The sequence below is a fragment of the Neltuma alba genome, unplaced genomic scaffold (assembly GCF_004799145.2).
Source record: "Neltuma alba isolate B1F8T4 unplaced genomic scaffold, ASM479914v2 tig00005754_pilon, whole genome shotgun sequence".
Lineage (NCBI taxonomy): Eukaryota > Viridiplantae > Streptophyta > Magnoliopsida > Fabales > Fabaceae > Neltuma > Neltuma alba.
The window spans coordinates 86412-110535 of record NW_021634220.1 but is presented as its reverse complement, the minus strand read 5'-3'; the positions used below and the strand labels follow the sequence as shown (position 1 = coordinate 110535).

At 35.5% G+C, this 24124-nt stretch overlaps 2 protein-coding genes across 2 annotated transcripts; one reads left to right on the top strand and one right to left on the bottom strand.

Moving 5' to 3' along the window:
* On the top strand, positions 1-8635 carry LOC114748610 (agamous-like MADS-box protein AGL61). The gene is made up of 2 exons (XM_028937048.1): positions 1-261; positions 8192-8635. Exons 1-2 carry the CDS (start codon positions 1-3, stop codon positions 8633-8635), a joined length of 705 nt encoding a protein of 234 aa, XP_028792881.1.
* A 1030-nt stretch (positions 8636-9665) lies between these two features.
* On the bottom strand, positions 9666-10238 carry LOC114748608 (FAS1 domain-containing protein SELMODRAFT_448915-like). The gene has a single exon (XM_028937047.1). The coding sequence runs from the start codon at positions 10236-10238 to the stop codon at positions 9666-9668; it is 573 nt and encodes a 190-aa protein (XP_028792880.1).
* Between the last annotated feature and the right edge of the window lie 13886 nt (positions 10239-24124).

Genomic DNA, 24124 nt, shown 5'->3' with positions numbered 1-24124 from the left:
ATGAAGAGAAAGTCCAGTTCAGGTCGCCAAAAGATCCCTATTGAGAAAATACCAAAGAAAAGCCATCTTCAAGTCACCTTCTCAAAGCGTCGTTCTGGACTTTTCAAGAAAGCCAGTGAGCTTTGCACGCTCTGCGGTGTTGAAATCGCCATCATCGTCTTCTCCCCGGCCGAGAAGGCCTTCTCCTTCGGTCATCCGGAAGTGGAATCCATCGTCGATCGTTATATCAGTCGAAACCCCACGTCGGAAGCCGGTGCTCATATAACATCTTAAATTTTACTCCACAAATTTAAATATTAAAAAAAAAAGAGGGTTCCTAATTGTTATTTTCTCCGTTTTATTTTGGGGTCTTTAATTTTAGTTTACCCCGAGTGACTTCTTTTTACTTTCTCCGTCATTTTTCCTCTTCTCCTTCTCTCTCTCCGCGTTCATTCTTCGTTCTGCTCGCGGCGTGGCTCGTCTTTCTCCCTTCTTTCTTCATCGTTTCAAATAGTTTTGGTAAGTAAAACTACTTCTAATTACAAAACTTCCTTCATAAAAATTGTTCTACTCAGTTAGATCTACCTAATGATAGTAATTTTGTATTGCTTAGAGAAAATTTTTGGTATAGAGTTTGGAGCAAGTATTTAGTTTTGATGAGTATTAATCACAGTATTGTAGATCTGTTATAGTAGATCATTTCTACCTGTTTAGATTTGTCTATTTATTGATTTTGGTATTTAAAAATTAATTTTTAATTAAAAAATACGTTATTTATGATATATATATATCATATTTATACCGATTAAAATTAAGTTAAATAATTTATTTGGGTTGTTTGATATATTCTTAAAATTTTAATCAGTTTAGTTTTATTTATTGAGTAACTAGAGGTTTTAAAATAATTATTGTAGTTAAAGTTTCTTATTTATAAAAAAAAACATATATATGCCATTAAAATCTTGGTTTGATTATTTATATATATAAATATTTGAGACACTATTGAATTTTTGATGGTCCAGTTTTGAGGCTTAAATTTTAAATGTGATTTTTAGAATTTAGAATATACTAATTTCATATTTAGAAATTTTAGAAAATTCTTTTTATTAAAGTAAATAAGTTGAGGGATGTAAATAAATAATTTGGCTTGTTAGAAAATTACCAATTAGTTCTAAAGTACTTAATTTTGGATTATAAGAGTTGTGAGAATTTAGAATGATAATTAAATTAAATTAGGAATTTAACTAATATATATATATAAGCTTAATTAATTAGCTTATATTAATTTGTGGTTATATTAATGATGTAGATTGATTATTGGATTGTTGGTTTGAGCACGGGGTTGACTTTGTAGTAATTCTTTTTATAGCCTTGGTGAAAGGTAACCACTTTCCACTTGTTATGTATGCTTGTATGATGTTTGTGAGTGATTTCGAATTATATGAGATTCTTGAAATGCCATTGAATTATTATTTGAACAATGAAAGGCATCATTGTTGAAATTGCCTTGAGATACTTTATGTTATTGAAAAATAGTATGAAATTATGAATTTATAAATTTGTCATGTGGAATAAGAATTTATTGAGAAATGGTTTGAGGATTGATGTTGATTATTGAAATTTCGAAATCTCGATTTTGGTAAATGTGAAAGTTATTATGTTATTGGTAAATGACTATTCTCATGAGTATAAATACGAGAGGGGACGGTGAACGTTGATTGGTGGGAGACATGTTATAGGGAGAATAAGGGGGTGGATTTTTGTACATATTATAGAGGTAATAAGGTGGGAGGATGCCAGATGTACACTGGTTGATCCTTTGGCCCTATCATGTGTTGTAGGGCGTATGACACCCCGCTAGTAGACTAGAGGGGGAACCCATGGTCTGATCTTGTGCTATGTGGATTTTGGCCTATTCACATCACTTGATCAGTGAGCTTATTATGTTGAACTACCAGTCACATGGGACAGTACTAGCCCATGGGTTCAGTCAGAGGAAATAAGGTGTGAGGAAATAAGGTGGAATTGAGAGTGAGATATTGCATTTTGATATGTATATGTGTATATATATATAACCGATGTTACAATTTTGGTATCAGAGCTTAAGATTCTGTAACTTGTGTTGCATTACATGTAGTGGCAATATACAAGGTTCATACATATCCTTCCTTGTTAGTTGCAGTGTTTGTTTTGTGTTGCGGTGCTTACCTTTTATGGTGGCTTGTATCCTTAGGCAGGGAGAGATGGTAAGCTCTGGAAGGATTGATCGTATTGAAAATCAGGCATCACCTTCACTTGAACAATCTCAACATCAAAGTGGAGAGACTCCTTTGACACAAATGATAAAGATGAGGATTACCGTAGAGGATGAACGGATAAGAAAATTTGAAGAGGACAAGGCTAGGAAGAAAGAAGAGGATGCAAACAGCAATAATAGAAGCCCTAATAGAAATGGACACAAGGTTGTGAGCGTTGAAAACTCAGGAAGGTTGACTGGTTATGATGGTGTAAGTACCAAAAAGGCTGAGTGGAGAGATGCTCAGGGACAACACTCTGCTCATGTGGGGCCTACTGGAGGAGTTGGTAAGAGGGTAAATCAGAACTTAGGAAGCTCGCGGAGGAATAGTACTGAGAGCCAAAAAGAACTTGCCCGACATGGTTATTTACAGAGGAAGCAAACTCATAAGAGCCATAAGAATCTAAAAGAATCTACACGATTGGGTTACTTACAGATGAAGCAGACTCAGAAATGCTATAAGAGCTTAAAAGAATCTGCACGATGGGGTTACTTTCAGAGAAAGCACCTTAAAAAGAGTCACGCTGGGGGAAGCCAGAACCCATATCATTGTTTTTCTCTGTCCCAATCTAGTGATGGTAGACCCTGTCAGAAATGTGGAAATATGCATTTAGGACAATGCTGGGAGTGTTATCGATGCCACAAGCTAGGGCACATCGTCCGTAATTGCCCAGAGGCTAGACAGATCCCTCAAAGCAATCATTCTTTTGTTTCAGGACATGTCCTTAAGATGACATAAGAGGAGGCTGAGGAATCCCTTAATCTGATTAAAGGTACAACTCACTCCAAAGACATGATATCTTTATCTTGTTGATGCGGATGCTAGGTATTCCTTTTTATCTGTTAAGTGTACTAAAAGTTTAATTTGTGTATGATTGATTTGTTCTGTTTGCCGCTTAATGGCGTCAATGTGATTATGGGGCGTGGATTAGTTGTTAGCTAGTGATGTCATCCTTGATTGTAAGAGGTTTGTGATTTCCTTTTATACTATGTCTATGGAGGTTTTTATAGGTTTCATATTGTGGTTGTCTACTCGTAAGAGTATTTAAGGAATTTGCCACCACGTGTGACATTCTTCTCTGTCACTTAGGGATAAAGAGTTTATTATTGAATAGATTGAGGTGAAGGAATTCATTCAACTGAGTGTTACATCATAGGGTTCACTGGTATTGTTAATAAGAAAAGATGATTGCAACATACGATTATGTATTGACAACAACAATTTGAAAAGTGACCAAATGGATATTTTGAATGTATTTCTGGATGTAATTTTAGAAGGAATGCTAAGTGTACTTCTAGGGCATGAGATGAAGTCCTCTATTAAGTTGGAATAAGAAATAGAGCGTATCTCAAAGGTCCTTTCTGTGAAATATTGACATCCAAGTTAGAAACATTAAAAGGAAAGAGAGGGAGAACCTACCAGTTTATCATACCTAGTGTTTCTCCTTGTGGTTCATAGGTGTTGTTGTGAAAAAGAAAGATAAGAGCTTGAGGTTGGGTGTTGATTATCATAATATCCTAATTTGTTTAATTATAAGGTATATAGTTGTGTTTTAAATTTTAGATTCGTGTGAAAATTAAGGGTTATTATTCTTGATTAAGGTTAATTGAGGATTAGAGATATTATGAATGATGATTTGAAGTTATATCCTTCAACATTTCGAGCAGTCTCAGAATATGAAAATTTTGATGGATTTAAGTTAGTTACTTGGCTTATATAAAATGTCTAGTCAATTTAGTTTTGTTGTGATTTAGGTTTTTGGTGATTTGGAGTTATGGTTTGTTATTAGAAGAAAAGCTTTATGGAGATTGGTAATATGATATTTTGAAATAAGGTTTAAGGATTGGTTTATGTTCGTTTGACTGAATATTTTGGGATTTGGTATGCTCGAGGTTAATAGTTCTAAATGTAAATTGGGGATTGTCATGAATGATTATTATCAAGGTTGACTAATGGATTTAACGGACCATTTAAGTAGAGGAAATAATTATTATATCTTTTGATTGAGGAATTGAAATTAGATTGACAGTTAAATATTTGGAGTTATCGTGGATTGTGAGATATAAGGGTTGATCTTGTATTAATAGTGTTTTTCTTAAAGATTTAGAGATGTTATCCTTCAGGTACTTAATTTCTATTCTTTAGTGATAATGAAAGTCTAAAGTATCAAGTAGACTAGAAAAGTTGGACAACGATAGTATAAATAGATGAAAATCCTTAAAGACTATGACTTTGAACTTAAAGTGTCACTCAAGTAAAGTTATCGTGGTTGCTAACACATTGAGTAGGAAGACAGTGTATGTGTTTCATATGAGGTTAGAGGAGTTCTGTTGTTTGGTAGGGTTGAGAGATCTATAAGTGGTGCCTGAGACATCAGATACTTTGCAGTCGAATATGAATTCTTTAAGGATTTGAAGGTAGCACAAATGAAAGGTGAATGATTATTGAGTATTTGAGACGTATGGGGAAATGGGGATGTGTCAGATAATGATATTGGAGGAAAAGGAATCTTTAAAAAAAAAAAAAGAGAGAACTTGCATCCCTAATGATGATGAGATTAAGAAGGACATTTTTTTTAAAAAAAAAAGGAGTTTTATCATAGTAACTTTTCAATGAATCTAGGAATAATGAAGATGTATAATGATTTAAAAAGAAACTATTAGTTGTAGAAGATAAAAAGAATTGTGACAAAATTTGTGATGTAATGTTTGACTTGATAGAAAGTCAAAATAAAACACCAAAAGTCTCCAGGACTACTTTAAAATTTAGATATTCCTCAAAGAAAGTGGGATAGCATTTTCATAGATTTCATTACTAGTTTGTCAAGGACACCAGCTGGATATGACACAATATGAGTGATTGTTAACAGATTGATTAAGTTGGTACACTTCTTACCCGTAGAGCCACTTACTCTTGGGAGCAGTTGACATAATTGTACATTGATGAAATAGTTCGACTTCATGGAATGCTAGAATCCATCATATCTGATCGAGATATAAGATTTACATCAAACTTTTAGAGGTTTTTACATGGAGACATGGATACTAAGTTAAAATACAACTACTGCCTACCATCTCAGACAGATGGACAAAACGAGAGGATGATTTAAACCCTTGAAGACATGTTAAGAGCTTTTGCTATTAAGTTGAAGGATAGTTGGGACAATCAGCTATTGTTAGCAGAACTTGCCTATAACAATAGCTACTATGCTAGCATTTAGATAGCATCGTCCGAGGCGTTATACAGGAAAAAGTGTAGATCTCTACTTTGTTGGATTGAATTAAGTGAAAGAATAATTATTTGCTCAGATTTAGTAAACATTATAACTAGAAAGAGTAAGCTTATTAAGTAGAAATTGTTGACAGCCTAAGGTCGCTAGAAGAGTAATGCAAATCATTGGAGGATACCTTTAGAAATTGAATTGGATGATCCTGTATTTCTGAAAGTTTCACCTATTATAGGTGTTGGTAGATCCATTAAGGTTAAGAAGCTTATATCCCGATTCATAGGTCCTTATGAGATTTTAGGACGGATTAGACCTATTGTGTGAAATCCCACATCGGCTAGAGAGGAGAACGAAGTATGCTTTGTAAGAATGTGAATACCTCTTCCTCGTAGATGCGTTTTTTGGGTGGCTACGGCTAAATTGGGGAAACAAATGGTGAGGTGGCTATGGCTAGACCAAAACTGAAAATAGCTACAAGGGACACCCTGGGATGGCTACGGCTACACTCTAAGATCTGTGGATGTTACATATTGTATATCGGACTGTGCTACCCCCATATCTTTCTAGGTTACACGACGTGTTCCATGGATAGCAATTGAAGAAGTATTATCCGAATTCGTCTCATGTTATTGAGTTGAAACGGTTGAGTTATGAGAAAATTGATCTATAAAGCGGAACAAGAATAGATTTTAGACGTTAAGGATAAACAATTGAAGAACAAGACCATCCGCCATGTTAAGGTCATTTGGAATGGCATGAGTCCTGTTGATGCTACTTGGGAGACTGAAAAGCGGATGCGTCACAGTACCCTTGTTTCTTTAGTCAGCATCTTGAGTTGCTTTTGTTTTGATTTTTGTATATGGTTGTTTGAATTTTGGGGACAAAATTCCTTAGGTGGGGAGAATTGTAACATCTTAAATTTTACTCCACGAATTTAAATATTAAAAAAAAAAAGAGGGTTCCCAATTGTTATTTTCTCCGTTTTATTTTGGGTCTTTAACTTTAGTTTACCCCGAGTGACTTCTTTTTACTTTCTCCCGTCATTTTTCCTCTTCTCCTTCTCTCTCTCCGCGTTCATTCTTCGTTCTTTCTCCCTTCTTTCTTCATCATTTCAAATAGTTTTGGTAAGTAAAACTACTTCTAATTACAAAACTTTCTTTATAAAAATTGTTCTACTCAGTCAGATCTACCTAATGATAGTAATTTTGTGTTGCTTAGAGAAAATTTTTGGTATAGAGTTTGGAGCAAGTATTTAGTTTTGATGAGTGTTAATCACAGTATTGTAGATCTGTTATAGTAGATCATTTCTATCGGTTTAGATTTGTCTATTTATTGATTTTGGTATTTAAAAATTAATTTTTAATTAAAAAATACGTTATTTATGATATATATATCATATTTATACCGATTAAAATTAAGTTAAATAATTTATTTGGGTTGTTTGATATATTCTTAAAATTTTAATCGGTTTAGTTTTATTTATTGAGTGACTAGAGGTTTTAAAATAATTATTGTAGTTAAAGTTTCTTATTTATAAAAAAAAAACATATATATGCCATTAAAATCTTGGTTTGATTATTTATATATATAAATATTTGAGACACTATTGAATTTTTGATGGTCCAGTTTTGAGGCTTAAATTTTAAATGTGATTTTTAGAATTTAGAATATACTAATTTCATATTTAGAAATTTTAGAAAATTCTTTTTATTAAAGTAAATAAGTTGAGGGATGTAAATAAATAATTTGGCTTGTTAGAAAATTACCAATTAGTTCTAAAGTACTTAATTTTGGATTATAAGAGTTGTGAGAATTTAGAATGATAATTAAATTAAATTAGGAATTTAACTATATATATAAGCTTAATTAATTAGCTTATATTAATTTGTGGTTATATTAATGATGTAGATTGATTATTGGATTGTTGGTTTGAGCACGGGGTTGACTTTGTAGTAATTCTTTTTATAGCCTTGGTGAAAGGTAACCACTTTCCACTTGTTATGTATGCTTGTATGATGTTTGTGAGTGATTTCGAATTATATGAGATTCTTGAAATGCCATTGAATTATTATTTGAACAATGAAAGGCATCATTGTTGAAATTGCCTTGAGATACTTTATGTTATTGAAAAATAGTATGAAATTATGAATTTATAAATTTGTCATGTGGAATAAGAATTTATTGAGAAATGGTTTGAGGATTGATGTTGATTATTGAAATTTCGAAATCTCGATTTTGGTAAATGTGAAAGTTATTATGTTATTGGTAAATGACTATTCTCATGAGTATAAATACGAGAGGGGATGGTGAACGTTGATTGGTGGGAGACATGTTATAGGGAGAATAAGGGGGTGGATTTTTGTACATATTATAGAGGTAATAAGGTGGGAGGATGCCAAATGTACACTGGTTGATCCTTTGGCCCTATCATGTGTTGTAGGGCGTATGACACCCCGCTAATGGACTAGAGGGGGAACCCATGGTCTGATCTTGTGCTCTGTGGATTTTGGCCTATTCACATCACTTGATCAGTGAGCTTATTATGTTGAACTACCAGTCACATGGGACAGTACTAGCCCATGGATTCAGTCAGAGGAAATAAGGTGTGAGGAAATAAGGTGGAGTTGAGAGTGAGATATTGCATTTTGATATGTATATGTATATATATATAACCGATGTTACAGCTCACCCGCTGGTGGAGGCTCACTGGAATGCGAACGTCCGGGAGCTCAACATGCAGCTGACACAGCTTCTAGGGCAACTGGAAATGGAGAGGAAGCGAGGAGAAGAACTGGACCAGGTGAGGAAGGTGAGGCAGAGACAGTTCTGGTGGGAAAACCCTATTGAAGAATTAGGGCTTAATGAGTTGCAGCAAGTGATGGTTTCAATGGAGGAACTGAAGAAGGAGTTAGGGAAAATGGCGAGCAAGATGCTAATGGAGCATAACAGTTTGGCTACTGATTCATCGGTGATTGTTGGAGGAGGACACGGTGGACTTGGACGTTATATTAATAATGATGTCTTCGAGAATAAACATCTTGTTATGAACAACATTAATGCTGCTTCGTCCAGTAATATTCTTCCTCCTCAACATGCCTATAACAATCTCAATTGTAGGCATGGATATCTATGATTTTTTTCTTTCCAATTTTGTGTGTTCGTTTTTTGGTCTTGGTTTTGTCTGGGAAAATATATTAATTCTCTCTTTGGTTTCAATAAGGTTTTTCGTGTGGGAAAACTCTCTCTCTCTCTCTATATATATCTATATATATATTTATATAGTTTTATATGTGATTTTGTTAATTTGCTGCTCTTGGAATAAGATCTAAATTAACCTCATCGTATATTCTTGAAACAATTTGCTTGTTCTCATTACCACTCTCTGTTAGGGTTAATAACATAATTGTTAATTATATTATACCACCTCCTGTTTTTAATACTACCTCCGGTACTTAATAGTATAAGAGCTAATTGATTAATTTAAGTTGATTAAAAAATAGTACCAAAAAAATTGATTAAAAAATTAATTTAGTTATTTGTAATAAATAGATGTTGTCTTCTCTAAGATACCTTTACTAATCAAGTGTCATTTGATAAAACATTTAATATGTGCAGTTAGCAAATACTACTTTGAAAAAAAATAAATAAATATGAGAAACAAAATGGACTGAGATCTTATATTCAAAACAAAATTAAAAATCAAATTAAGTTTTATAATAAGAACTGGAGGTAGTATTAGAATTATTCAGTTAATTTGGATTTATAAGCTAAATAAATTAGTTCAAAAAAAAAATGATAAGTACGAGATAAGATAAAATTCGTAGGACTGGTGTTTGCTCACGGTACTCTCTTTGAAGTCAATTTGTTCTTCCACCTTTTGTTATTTGGTTCTAATGATAATGACAGGTCTGCCATAATATCCTGTATCTACACAATAATCACCCCGTTAAATTCCACACTTTTCTGTTCAATAATATTTCCGTGCAAATCTCATTTCAATTAGCAGAAACTTGCAATTTTATTCTGGCTTCCATCCAACTCTCATTCCATGTATATGGTTAAAACAAATATATATATTAATAAATAACAATATCGATTTTCAAATAAATAATATTTGATCATCTAATCCAAGCATGTGAAATCAAATGATGAGTTTGAGCCAATTAAACATTAATGCCAACGAAAATCAACATCAAAATGGTGAAAAAGTTACTCAGAGATCCATCAAAAGATCCTGAATTTCGTGTCCCAGAGTCCGCTTCAATGGGAATAGGTGCTGTGAATGTAGGAGGACTCTGGTTTTCTGCAAAAGGAGAAGGAGAAGACGAAGATGAAGGAAAAGAAGCCATACATGAAGAAGAAGCCTCTGTACTGTTATTATTAGTACATGAGTTTCTTGCTGATACATCCACTTCTGACAAAATCCCATCAATCCCATGGCATCGAATGGAAGATCCAGAAACACAAATATTGGGACTAATGATCTTCGCATTGTTCAGAACAAAATTACGCCTTCCATTGTTGGTGATTCTAAGCATATACTTCGGTAATGAACTGGGAACAGTGGTTCCTGTGGGGAATTTCTCTAGGGTTTCGAGCAGCAAAGGTGAAGGGATCGAATGCTGAAGCAAGAAATCTGAAACAGATCGTTCAGGCATCTCCACTTTTGCAAGCATATGATCCTTGGGCATCAAGAAAGTAACATTGGCCTCAAGTCTTGGGTCTGGTGGAGACATATTGATGAGCATCACAAATGTGAAGTAATTAGCTCGCTACATCTCTTCAATGGCTGCAACTAGGTCGCCAGTTCTTACTGGTGTGGCTAAGGGAAGAAGAAGGAGAAGAAGCGGCATCCACAGAGATTTTACCATTAAGATTGAATTGTTATTGCTCGCCATTTCTGAATATATTTTTTGCTTCTTGATTGTTTACTGAGAGATTGATGTCTTCTTTTGATTTTATCTTGATATGGGTACTCCAAATTCTGAGAAATTACGAAGCAATAATTTTTCTTCTATCTACATGCAAAGACGATGCTTCACCAATTCCTGTCCACGCCTCTTGGATGACTGTTTTGCTTTAATCAATATAGTTTAAATTAAGTTTCACAAATCTTGGGTTTTGAAGACAGTAAAAAATTAAAGGATTTTATAAAAAGAAAAAAAAAAGCAGTCTAATGATTGATTCAAAACTAGAGAAAATTACAAGTACTGGGAGATTAATTTTTCCAAATTAGAGTAATAATTATGCATCCATATTGTCAAGATGAAGATTCTCTATAACTTGCTATCTCGGAGTAATAATTAAGATTTAATCAAACATTAAATTGCACGAAGTGCCATAGTAGACCAGCTTGACAACATGATTAATTAGTTAATTATTAATTAATTACACATGTCTTTAGTCCAGCTAGCAATCCCAAATTCGTAAACCCAAGAAAGAGTATTCGTTTTTATTGTCTCTTTAATTAATGCTTCTTTAATTTTAATTTGAACCACGTGATGATGAAGAAGAGAGTTAATTAGCACTGCTGTTTTGTCACGGAAGTGCTACGTTAAAACGATTATATTTCAACATCCTCTCAATTAATGACCGTTTGAAGAATTAAAAAAATTATTTTTTACCAATAAATATTATTATTTCCTAATTTGGATTGTTCTCCTTTTTGTTTTTGGAGGGCGTGTTGGTGGGGGCTCTCCTGCTATTTTTTGGTTTTTGATAGAGCGGGCTCTCCAGGGTTGGTTGAATGGTTTCTATATATTCCTTGGCCCATTAAGACAGCCCACTACCTAAATTCAGGAGGTTGGGCCCATGAGGCCGAAAATCAGTTTTTCTTTGAGGCTGATACGATCATGTATACTTCAACTATTGTGTGGGATTCAATTCCCATAGGGCCTAGGAGTCTTTTATTTTTATGGCTCCCTAGTCCTCTTTTGTACCCAAAAAAAAAATAATTATGTAGACTTTCTAAACAAAATGTCCCGATTTAACAAAGACGTGGATGAAGAAAAAATTGAAGGGGTAGAAACTAGGGAAAAAAAACATGATGCCAGTATTACCGTCATCATGAAATTAATAAATTTTCTTCATTATAAGATTTCTTCTGTTAATTAAAATACAAGGAGATAAAACATTTTTTTGATGTTTTCTTCATTTCATTTTTTTAATTTTCTCAAATTTTCTTCCATTTTCTCCTCCTCCTTAAAAAAAGTATTGTTCTTCATTTTTTTAATAGTAATACTATCTTCAATCCTAAATATAAAAGATAGATAAAAGATTTATATTGTCTTAAATAAAAAATTTCAATCTACTTTGTTTTCTAAATTTATAATTTTTTTCTTCAAAATACTCCTAATTGTATATAGTAAAAAGATTTCAATCAATGAATAGTTACAATGCATATAATTAGAAAAGAGTATTCTATAAAAACTAATATGCATTTTTTACAAATAACTTTATAATTTTTGCTGTCAATTGTTAAAATAACTAATTAAGCTAATTTTTTTATCATTCACAAATTAAATATTTAGCTGTAATATTGAGAAAGAAAGGAGTAATAATGAAAAGAGATGTCTTGGACAAGTAAAGACAGGAAGATACGTTAACAACATGTTTGGATGGCACATTTTTGCAGCTCCCGTGATGGAGAAGGAAGAATGGGTGGCTTTTTGGTTAAAAGAAAAACATTTAAAATAAAATCCAAAAAAAAAAAAAAAGTTGTACGTACAACTACTAGGAATCATGCTGCTGAGTAGGTTGTGACAGGGTTGTGGATCTGGTGGTGCCAAGGATGGGGAACTGGAAGTGCAACTGGAAATGAGCTGGATGAGGAAGGAGACTGGGAAGCAGAAGCCACGTGTGTGTCTCTGACATATTAATCCTTCATTCGCACTCATTTAGGGAGAGGCTGCCCTTAATTATGGTTTTTGGCTTCTCTAAGAAATTTCACTTAATCATTATCCGCATATAATCCCTCCGCTTCATAATGTGATATCCTTCCGGTTCAAAATATAAACTAAACTTGACTGGTTTTTTTTTTTAATAAGAAAACATTTACTTTTTTCTAAATATTTAATGAGTTTTTTTTCTAATTTTATCCCTATATATATTTTTAATTTATTTATTGTATCTTTTACTTATTTTCTTTATTAATAAGAGCATATTTAGGGAAAAATATATGCCTTACATATTTATTGTTTTAAATTGATTTTAACTAGTTTCTTGATAAGCATGGTACGCAAAGTTTAGTTTATATTTTAAACCGAAAGAAGTAAGTCTTTTTAAAAAAAAATTATCCAAAATATAAGAAATTAAAAGATAATTAATTCCTATCTTCGGTCCTTAATATAAGATCTTGTTTGACTTTTATTTTGATCCTAAATATAAGATCCCAGTCTATTTTGTCTCTCATATTTATATATATTTTTCAAGATAGTCCTCCTAATAATGGTAGTTATAGCCAATATACTTAATTAGCAAGGATATTTTAGGAAAGATAACACATATTTATTACAAATAACTAACTTAACTTTTTTCCCTAATCTCCTCAAATTAGTCAACTAGCTCTTGTGATTAGGACCAGAGGTAGTATAATTTTTTACTTTTATCTTTTGTTACCCGAAGGAAGGAGAGAGTTTTAAATGCATGGGAGAGGAAAGAAAATTTTTCAATCGCATTCTTTAATGAAAATAAAATAGACAACTTTTATCAAGCTCCCCACCCCCCCCCCCCAATTTGTGAGAAAGCTTAACTAGCATCCAATTGGAGGGAATATAATCAAATCTCAGCAGGCTCTCATCACACGGTTAAAAAACCAATTGAGTATACATGTCTTGATGTTAGGGATCATGCCTTCGAAGGAATAAAATGGCTTTGCTTTGGTCATGATTATTCATGAGTGTTTCTGGGCAATGTGAAAAATCAGTATTCACATTTCCCATGTTAAATTATAATCATGCTGGTTTTCTTTGTAATTAATGCCTTCCCCCGGTTCAAGAGGAACTAGATTGATGATGAAGACCGCCACTTTGCAGCATTATGTGGCCATAATGCAGTTCCCTCAAAGTTAATTAGCTTTGTTTTGAATCTACCATCAACCATATGCCCCCATGTCCTTTTGAATCACACGAATATTAATTAACACTACTATTCCTTCATATAAAAGTTACCAAGAAATTCAATTGCCTCTCTTACTTTGCTTTTAATATCTATCCATTTTGCCACCAAGTAATAATCTTAATGATCATTGTACATATTAAAGAGTTTCTACTAAAGAATATTTTCAATATATATATATTTATATACACATGATTAATAAATGGTATTTTAGGAAAGACAACATTTATTTATTACAAATAACTAATTTAAACTAATCTTCTTAATATCAACTAGTCTTATATTAAATGCAGGAGGTAATATTAAACTCTTGAGATTCTTATATTATATATACACACTCTATTATACCTTTAATATAAGTACTAAATAATTAATTTATAAATATTAAGTTGAGTCAATTATTTGTAACAAATTCTGAAAAAAATTATTTATAATCAGTGTTTGTTGATTATTCTAAAATAATAGTTTTTAATCAAGTGTAATGAAATTATTTTTAATAGAAATCCCCTTAAATATGCATGCAATTCATGTGGGTATTTAAAAAAATTATAAATTTAAAATACAGAATAGATTGAAATAGAACTAAAATAAACTTTTTCCTTAACTCTTATGTTTACAAATGGTGATAGCAAATTTATACTCATCTGATTTTTATGTAAGATCTAGTTAACTAATTTAAGTAGATTAAAGATATTAGTTAAATTAGTCAATATAATATATTTTTTTAAAATAATCTAATAATCTTTCTTAATTTCCTCCCTCTATCTCTTATTTTATTATTATTGAGAGAATATTAGAAAAATTAATTTTTAAAAATAATAATAAATATGCGAAATAAGTGTTTCAAAATTGCGGAGACAATAGATTTCGGCCAAACAATATGTCCGAGGGAGAGATGCCCCTGAAAGATGGATCATAATAGTGAGCAAGAATCGCATTTGCAGGCTCCCCCCCCTCTTTTTGGGGAACAAGAATCGAATATGGATAAATCAGAATCTTTCAGAAAAAATCACAATGAATTAATCTTTAAATCAGTGCGATTTCGTCTAGCTTGACTGATCGATTTTTTGTTTTGGCCAAAACAAAGTCCATTTTATTAATACCAACAAAAACAGTACACACACCAATAGCCCAAAGGCCAGAAAAAGAAAAAACACTCAAGAAAAACCTACAGAAACAAGCTAACACACAACTAAACCAAAAAAAAAAGGGAAAATTACGTACAGGTCCCACAGAAGGCAATTTATTCATCTAAGGTCCCACGAAATGTCAAAATCACTGACAGATCCCAAGGGACCTCAGAGTAATATTTTCGATTTTTAAAATGACATTATTGCCCCTCATATTCTAGATTCACATTTGCTCTGTCATTGCGATTTACAACCTCAGCAGCGACTATTAACAACCGAATGAGAGGGCATTAACAACCTACGCAGTATCCGTTAACAACTTACTTTATAGAATCATATAACCTCCATATAAGCATAAATTATAACCAAATAGTATAATACAACAACTTTAACACTAAAATGAGAAGCTATTTGATATCATTAAGAATTTTAACTAAACCCAATAGGATTATAGTAATATTTTAATGCGAAGATCCATTTACAACCTCAGCAGCGACTATTAACAACCGAATGAGAGGGCATTAACAACCTAAGTAGTATCCGTTAACAACTTACTTTATAGAATTATATAACCTCTGCATAAGAGTAAATTATAACCAAATAGTATAATACAACAACTTTAACACTAAAATGGGAAGCTTTTTGATATCATTAAGAATTTTAACTAAACCCAATAGGATTATAGTAATATTTTAATGCGAAGATCCATTTACAACCCCAGCAGCGATTATTAACAACCGAATGAGAGGGCATTAACAACCTAAGCAGTATCCGTTAACAACTTACTTTATAGAATCATATAACCTCCATATAAGCATAAATTATAACCAAATAGTATAATACAACAACCTTAACACTAAAATGGGAAGCTTTTTGATATCATTAAGAATTTTAACTAAACCCAATAGGATTATAGTAATATTTTAATGCGAAGATCCATTTACAACCTCAACAGCGACTATTAACAACCGAATGAGAGGGCATTAACAACCTAAGCAGTATCCGTTAACAACTTACTTTATAGAATCATATAACTTTCGCATAAGAGTAAATTATAACCAAATAGTATAATACAACAACTTTAACACTAAAATGGGAAGCTTTTTGATATCATTAAGAATTTTAACTAAACCCAATAGGATTATAGCAACATTTTAATGCGAAAATCCATTTACAACCTCAACAGTAAGTATTAATAACCTAAGGAGAACTGTTAACAACCTTAGCAGTGTCTGTTAACAACTAATTTTATCGGATAATATAACTTCTAACTATAACTAACTAAATTATAACTAAATAGTCTTAAAGTTAATCTTATATAGTTTTTAGAGGTTATATTATCCTATAAAGTAAGTTGTTAACGGATACTGCTTAGGTTGTTAATGCCCTCTGATTCGGTTGTTAATAGTCGCTGCTGAGGTTGTAAATGGATCTTCGCATTAAAATATTACTATAATCCTATTGGGTTTAGTTAAAATTCTTAATGATATCAAAAAGCTTCCCATTTTAGTGTTAAAGTTGTTGTATTATACTATTTGGTTATAATTTACGCTTATATGGAGGTTATATGATTCTATAAAGTAAGTTGTTAACGGATACTGCGTAGGTTGTTAATGCCCTCTCATTCGGTTGTTAATAGTCGCTGCTGAGGTTGTAAATCGCAATGATAGAGCAAATGTGAATCTAGAATATAAGGGGCAATAATGTCATTTTACAAATCGAAAATATTACTCTGAGGTCCCTTGGGATCTGTCAGTGATTTTGACATTTCGTGGGACCTTAGATGAATAAATTGCCTTCTGTGGGACTTGTACGTAATTTTCCCAAAAAAGAACACCAAGGAGACAGACAAAAACGAAACAAACAAAAACAAAACAACAGAGAAAACAGCAAAGCGAAAACCAGCAACAAAGCTAACCAACACCACATCTATGCGGCCTCTGGACAGCTGAAGGAAAAACAGGCCTTGCGGACTTCCTTTTCACACCTGCATCCATATCCAAAATCTTCCTTAAAGAAGGTGTTGGATCAAAGATCCACCCAATAGGGCACACCCCTTTCCTACAGTTCACAGCAACCCAATTGGCTGCCTCATTGCTCTTCCTTGGCACTAGAGCAATATCAAAGTCCCTATGATCCTCCAAACTAGCGAGAATAGGCTGCAATTCCCATTTTGATCTCCAATCTGCATTATCTGATAGTCTTTTCCTGCAGTACCAATACAACTCTGAGCAATCTGTCTCAAAAACCACATTGCACAGATCAAACTCACACACCACACTAAGAGCTCTTTGTAACGCCATCACTTCAGTAGCAAAGGCAGAACTCGCCTTAATATTATCAGCAAAACCCCATTGCAATTCTCCTTCATTATTCCTACAGATAATTCCCATAGCAGCCAACCCAGAGTTTTCATCAAAAGAGCCATCACAGTTGATCTTCAGAGAGCCGTTCATAGGTGCTTCCTACTTAACTTGAGCAATCTGTTTCCCATCATGGACCTCCACTCTCTTGCTCCACTCTTTAGCATCCCATAGTTCCCTCACAGCTCTACCAGCCTCAAGGATTACTTTACTAGGCTCGACTTTCTTTGCTTCAAAAATTGCCTTATTTCTTTCCTTCCAGATCAGCCACATTAACCAAGAAACATAGGCTATTTGGAAATCATCAAGAAACTTCTCTTCTACCAGAGCCTTCAAGCACCATTCCCCAAAGCTTCTCATCTTGTCTCCTTCAAATCTTAAGGACAGTTCACTTCCAAACCAAACGCTTTTGGCCCAAGGACAAGTAAATAGAGCATGCTCTATTGATTCTACCTCTTCCTCACAAATAGGACATACTGCAGATCTACCACACTTCCTCTTCACAAGCTCTTCCTTAACCGGTACTGCTCTTACCAAACATCTCCACACAAAATGAACAATTTTTGGCAAGGCTTTAATTTTCCAGATCTTCTTCCAATATTCTACTGTTAAGACAATAGAAGCACCTGCTCTATTCGGAGAGGCGTCTCTCTTGCATTTTATCATATAATACCCTCTTTTTACTTCATATTTTCCATTTCTAGCTGCCTTCCACACTGGTTCATCGCTTCTGGTGATGTAATTTAGAGGCACCTTCACAATTTTCTCCAGGACCTCCTCTGCCACCAAACCCCTCATTCCATCTAAGTTCCAACAACCATTTTGAATCATCTTAGCTACTTTCCAATTTTTGCAGTAATCAGGCACTGTCATAGAGTCAGCAAGACAACCATTAAGATCTGGTATCCAATTATCATTCCACACATTAATTTCTTCTCCATTCCCCACCCACCAAAACACCTCCTTTTTCAACATATCCCTTCCAATTAGAATACTATACTAGATCCAAGAAGCCTTTCCACCCTTTTTTGTATCAAGAAAATTCGAATCAGGGAAATAAATCCCCTTCAAAACTCTTACCCACAGATCATTTGGGTTATTAATAATTCTCTAGGCAGTCTTAGTTGGAAGAGCATCATTCATTATTTCAAAGTCTCTAAACCCCATCCCTCCTTTAGACTTTGATTTTGTTAAACTGCCCTAGCTTTTCCAGTGAATCTTCTTTCCTTCCTTCCCTCCATTCCACGAAAAGCGAGCAACAATACTATCCAATTCTTTGCAAGTCTTTCTTGGAAATTTAAAGCAGTGCATTGGATAGATGGAAATTGCACTAATTACTGACTTGATCATAACTTCTCTACCAGCCTGTGTCAACAACTTACTGCACCATCCCTCTACCTTCCTTCCCACCCTGTCACTGATATATGAAAGAGCTTGCTATTTGGTCTTTCCCCAAATATTTGGGACACCTAGATACTTCCCAGGTTCATCTATATCTTTTATATTCAGTAGACTACAAATTCTATCTTTTACCTCGGGTGTGGAATTCCTTGAGAAGAGAATTCCAGATTTCGCCAAGTTAGCCTGCTGCCCGGAAGCTTCACAGTAATCCTTTAATGGAGTCACCAGAAGCAGCTCTGCTACTTAAATTCCGCAGTAAACTCATAAGAACCTGATTGTACTGATTCCAATTTTTTGCCAAGTGTTCGTCCCACATATGGAAGACTACCGTGTTGTCTAATATTGAAGTGTTTGAGTAAGACAATAGGCACTTATCGTACATCCCAAAAGCTTGCTTCTGATCTGGACAATGTTGTGGTAGCAGGAATGATGAAATTTTGAGGCAGCTAAGGCAAAAGTCTGGCATAACATCTCCCCTGCATAACCCAACTGCATAGACTGTGTTTGGGTAATTACCATAAGATAGATTGTAAAAGCCATAATCTATTTGTTTGTTGGAAGTGAGATTTGATAATGTTAGAACAGACTCTGGCCCAACTTACTGCAAGACTCAGTCCAATACAAAGCCCAATTCCAGAATAGTGTATTAGGGCTACGTGTACATTGTTTTTCTACTTTCACACATGTATATCACATGCTCTATGTCTTTATATACTGTATTGTAATTCATCCTCAATGCAACAGTGAATTTACCATTTCTTCCATATTGTTTCGATGCTTGTGCTCTGTTATGGTATCAGAGCCGCCGCCGCCGCCGCTTCCCTGCTCTTCCTCTCCTTGATTCTTGCACAACGTTTTCTTCTTTCCTTTTAAATCATGTCTGAATCTACAACTCCCTCTGCAAGCTCAACGTTCTCTCCTTCTTCTCAATCTACTTCTTTGTCTCTTCTTTTGTCTCCTACCTTAGCTTCTGCCTCTGCTTCACCGTCTCACTTCATTTCTATCAAACTTACCAATGATAACTATACTATATGGAAAGCCCAAATGATTCCCTACCTATATGGCCAACAATTGTTCTCTCACATTGATGGCTCAGCACCTCCTCCTCCACAGCTTCTTGATACAGGTGTCACTAATCCCGAATACACTGTTTGGTTCTCTAAAGACCAATATGTTCTTTCAGTCCTCATTTCCTCCTTGACTGAACCTTTGATCGGTCAAGTCATTAAAAATAAAACCGCTAGGTCCATGTGGACTGCTTTAGAAACATTGTTTGCACAGAAATCTCAGGCTCGATTACTCCATCTCCATCATCAACTCACTTCTCTCAAGAAAGGCTCTGAGTCAATCTCTGAGTATTACAAACGAGCTACACTTTTGGCCGAATCTCTTAGTATTGCAGGACGACCAGTGGATGACCTAGACTTCATCCTCATTTTACTAAATGGTCTAGGGTCTGATTTTGAGTCCATAGTAGCCTCTTTAACTACCAAGACTCACGAGCTATCCCCAGAAGAGGTCCTTAGTTACCTTCTCATCCATGAAGCTCGTCTCACCACAATTCATCTTCCCTCGGCAGTTGATATTTTTGCCAATGCTGTGAGTCGACAACCAGCAAATGCCTTCTTCCGTGGCACTTTTCGTGGAAAGGGACGTCCTGGCCGTTTTTTCAGAGGACGTGGTCGTACAGGTCGTGGCAGGGGAAGAACCACTTTCTCACCTTTTCCACCTTTTTCTTCTTCCACCACTCCTTCTGACAATTATTGCTACTTATGTCATAGACATGGTCATACCATCCTCACCTGTTTCAATCGTTTTAACCATGCCTATCAGGCCCCTCCGCCACCATCCCTGGCCGAGGCTCATCACTCCTCCCTATCACATGTTCCAGATAGTAACTGGTACTTTGACACTGGAGCTACACACCATATGACCTCTGATCTCTCACAACTCAACTTAGGAGCAGCTCCATATCACGGATACGACCAAGTTAGCATGAGTGATGGTTCTACTGCACCTATAGCACATTCTGGAGCAGGCTTACTTCCCTTGCCTACACCGTCCACCAGTCATGGCACTTTTCTTCTCTCTGATCTCTTGCATATCCCTACCATTTCCAAAAACTTAATTTCTGTCTCTAAATTCTGCTTAGATAATTATGTGTATTTTGAGTTTTACTCTTCTCATTTTGTTTTGAAGGATCTTCTCACAAAGAAAGTTCTACTCCAAGGTCCAACTAAGCTATTGCTCTATCCTATTTCTTCATCAACTCCTCAAGCGAATTTTGGGATCAAAACCTCTGCTGATCATTGGCATGCCCGTCTTGGTCACCCTGCACGAAGAATAGTCCAGCATGTTCTATCTAAATATTCTCTACCTAGTTTCTCGCCTCTGTCATCTTCCTGTCTTGCTTGTAGGACCTCTAAAAGTCATGTTTTACCACATCCACCCTCTTCCCATCGTTCCCCTCATCCCCTGTTTTTAATTTTCAGTGATGTATGGGGTCCTGCCCCTGTTTTATCTTGTTCAGGTTATCGTTACTATGTATCTTTTGTTGATGATTTTACCAGATTCACTTGGTTTTATCCTTTACGCACCAAAGCAGATGTTTCTCAAGTCTTTGTTTCCTTCCAACGTCATGTTGAAAATCTCTTTAACACTAAAATAAAATTTGTTCAAACCGATAATGGAGGGGAATATAGAGCTTTACATCACATTCTTCAGTCTCAAGGCATTGGTCATCGTCTCACCTGTCCGTACTCCCATGCCCAAAACGGTTCTGTTGAATGTAAGCATCGTCACATTGTTGAGTCTGGATTAGCGCTTCTTCATCATGCTTCTTTACCTCAACATTTCTGGGTTCATGCATTTGCGACTGCAATCTACCTCATTAATCGGTTGCCCTCTGCGTCCCTCCATTTTAAGTCTCCTTATCAACTTCTTTTTCAACACAACCCTGACTATAATTTTTTGAGAGTCTTTGGATGTGCATGCTGGCCTAATCTTCGTCCATATGCTAAAAACAAGCTTAAACCAAGATCGACTCTGTGTATTTTTGTTGGTTATGCCACTGATCACCATGGTTACCTATGTTTTGATCCTAAAACTCGACGGACTTACATCTCTAGGGATGTGATTTTTGATGAGTCTTATTTTCCTCAGGCCCAATCTTGTGCGTCGTCCATTTCTTCCCCTTCCTCTATTGTTTTTCTGCCCTCTTTTCCACCTTTTCATCAGTCCAGCCCAATCGATTCTCCCGACTTTCCTTCTCCTCATAATAATAGTACCAATAATAATAACAACCCCACTCCACCAAGACCATCTTCGCCCAGCCCGTTTCTTATATCCCAACGGCCCAATCCACTTCCTTCCCTATCCGCCCGCTTTCCCTCCTCTGTCACCACACCGCCCTCTTTCTCCTTTATCTTCAGGGTCCTCTCTCTCCCCTCACTCAGATCTGTCTCTTTCTCCTCCCTCTTCACCGCCTGTCCCGCCTGCACCATCCCATCGCATGCTCACTCGTGCTCAGACTCACAGCCTTCGGCCAAAGCAGTTCACAGACGGTACGATCCCTTGGCCTCCACCCAAATCAAATCACATCTCTCTTGGCTCGCCTTCTGATGATACACCTTCCTCTGTTACTTATGCACTTCGTCACCCACAGTGGCGTTCTGCCATGGAAGCTGAGCTCCAAGCTCTCTCCTCTGCAAATACCTGGTCATTGGTCCCTCCTCCGCCCAACAAAAATATAGTGGGTTGCAAATGGGTCTTTCGTCAGAAATTTCACTCAGATGGCTCTCTTGATCGGTTCAAAGCTCATTTAGTTGCCAAAGGATTTCATCAGTCACCAGGTATTGACTACACCGATACCTTCTCCCCTGTTATCAAGCCGGTTACTATACGGCTTCTCCTCTCACTTGCACTGTCAAAGGGGTGGGTTATGCGGCAACTAGATATTCAGAATGCCTTTCTCCACGGTACACTAGTCGAAGATGTGTACATGACTCAACCTCCAGGCTTTAAAAATCCACAATTTCCAGACTATGTTTGCAAGCTTCATAAGTCCATCTACGGCCTTAAGCAAGCTCCAAGTGCATGGTTTTCTCAACTAAGTTCTTGTCTTACTCATCTCGGCTTTGTTCCTTCCAAATCAGACACGTCTCTTTTCTCCAGAATTTCAGGTTCTCATTCTGTGTATATTCTGGTATATGTCGATGACATTTTAATTATTGGCTCCCATAATGATGATATCACTACTTTGATTGCTCAAATTGGCCGCTCTTTTCCTGTTAAAGACCTTGGATTCCTGCATTATTTTCTTGGCATTGAGGCTCATTTTACCTCTCAAGGCCTGTTTCTATCACAACACAAGTATATTATAGATTTGCTGAAGAAAACCAAAATGTTAAACTGTAAATCTGTCAGCACACCCATGGCTTCCTCTACCAAACTCACGGCTGTTGATGGCGAGCCTTTCACTGATATTTCCTTGTATCGAAGCACCGTAGGTAGTCTCCAGTATCTTTCTTTCACCAGGCCTGATTTATCCTATGCTGTTAATAAGGTCTGTCAGTTTCTTCATAACCCTCGAGATGTTCATTGGAAGGCAGTGAAGCGTATCCTGCGTTATCTGCGCCATACTCTTCACTTTGGTCTATTTCTCAAAAAGTCTTTTTCGACTTCTTTGTGTGCCTTTGCTGATGCTGATTGGGCTAGTTGCCCTATTGATCGACGGTCTACAGGTGGATTTTGTGTCTTTTTGGGTCCTAATCTGATCTCGTGGAGCTCCAAGAAACAACAAAGTGTAGCACGCTAGTCTACTGAAGCCGAATACAAGTCACTTGCTCTTGCTACTTGTGATCTCATTTGGGTTCAAACTCTGCTCAAAGAACTTGGTATTCCTTTGCACTTTGCTCCTACCCTATGTTGTGATAATCTTGGAGCAACCTACTTGGCTGCAAACCCGATAATGCATTCTAGGACTAAACATATTGAACTGGATTATCATTTTGTCCGAGAAAGAGTTGCTGCCAAAACTCTGAACATTGCCTTCCTCTCTTCCAAGAACCAACTTGCAGACATTTTTACAAAGCCTCTGGATAGACGTCGTTTTGAAATACTCAGATCAAGCCTCACTGTGCACTCACTACCGTTCAGCTTGAGGGGGGCTGTTAGAACAGACTCTGGCCCAACTTACTGCAAGACTCAGTCCAATACAAAGCCCAATTCCAGAATAGTGTATTAGGGCTACGTGTACATTGTTTTTCTACTTTCACACATGTATATCACGTGCTCTATGTCTTTATATACTGTATTGTAATTCATCCTCAATGCAACAGTGAATTTACCATTTCTTCCATATTGTTTCGATGCTTGTGCTCTGTTAGATAAAAGGGTATTGCGGTTGGTCCGGTAGGTGCTATTTGCTGTTCTGTTGCTGTTGTAGCAATAATATTTTTGTAGTTCTGGCTGGCTGGTGGCTACATATAATTGAGTTATAAGAACACAGAGAAATTGAAGCAATGCTAAATAAGCTCTAACCATTGAAATTTGTCAGAGTATTGTAGCATTCTGGGAAGGTTTAAAGTTTAAACTCTTCAGCTCTGTTCCAGA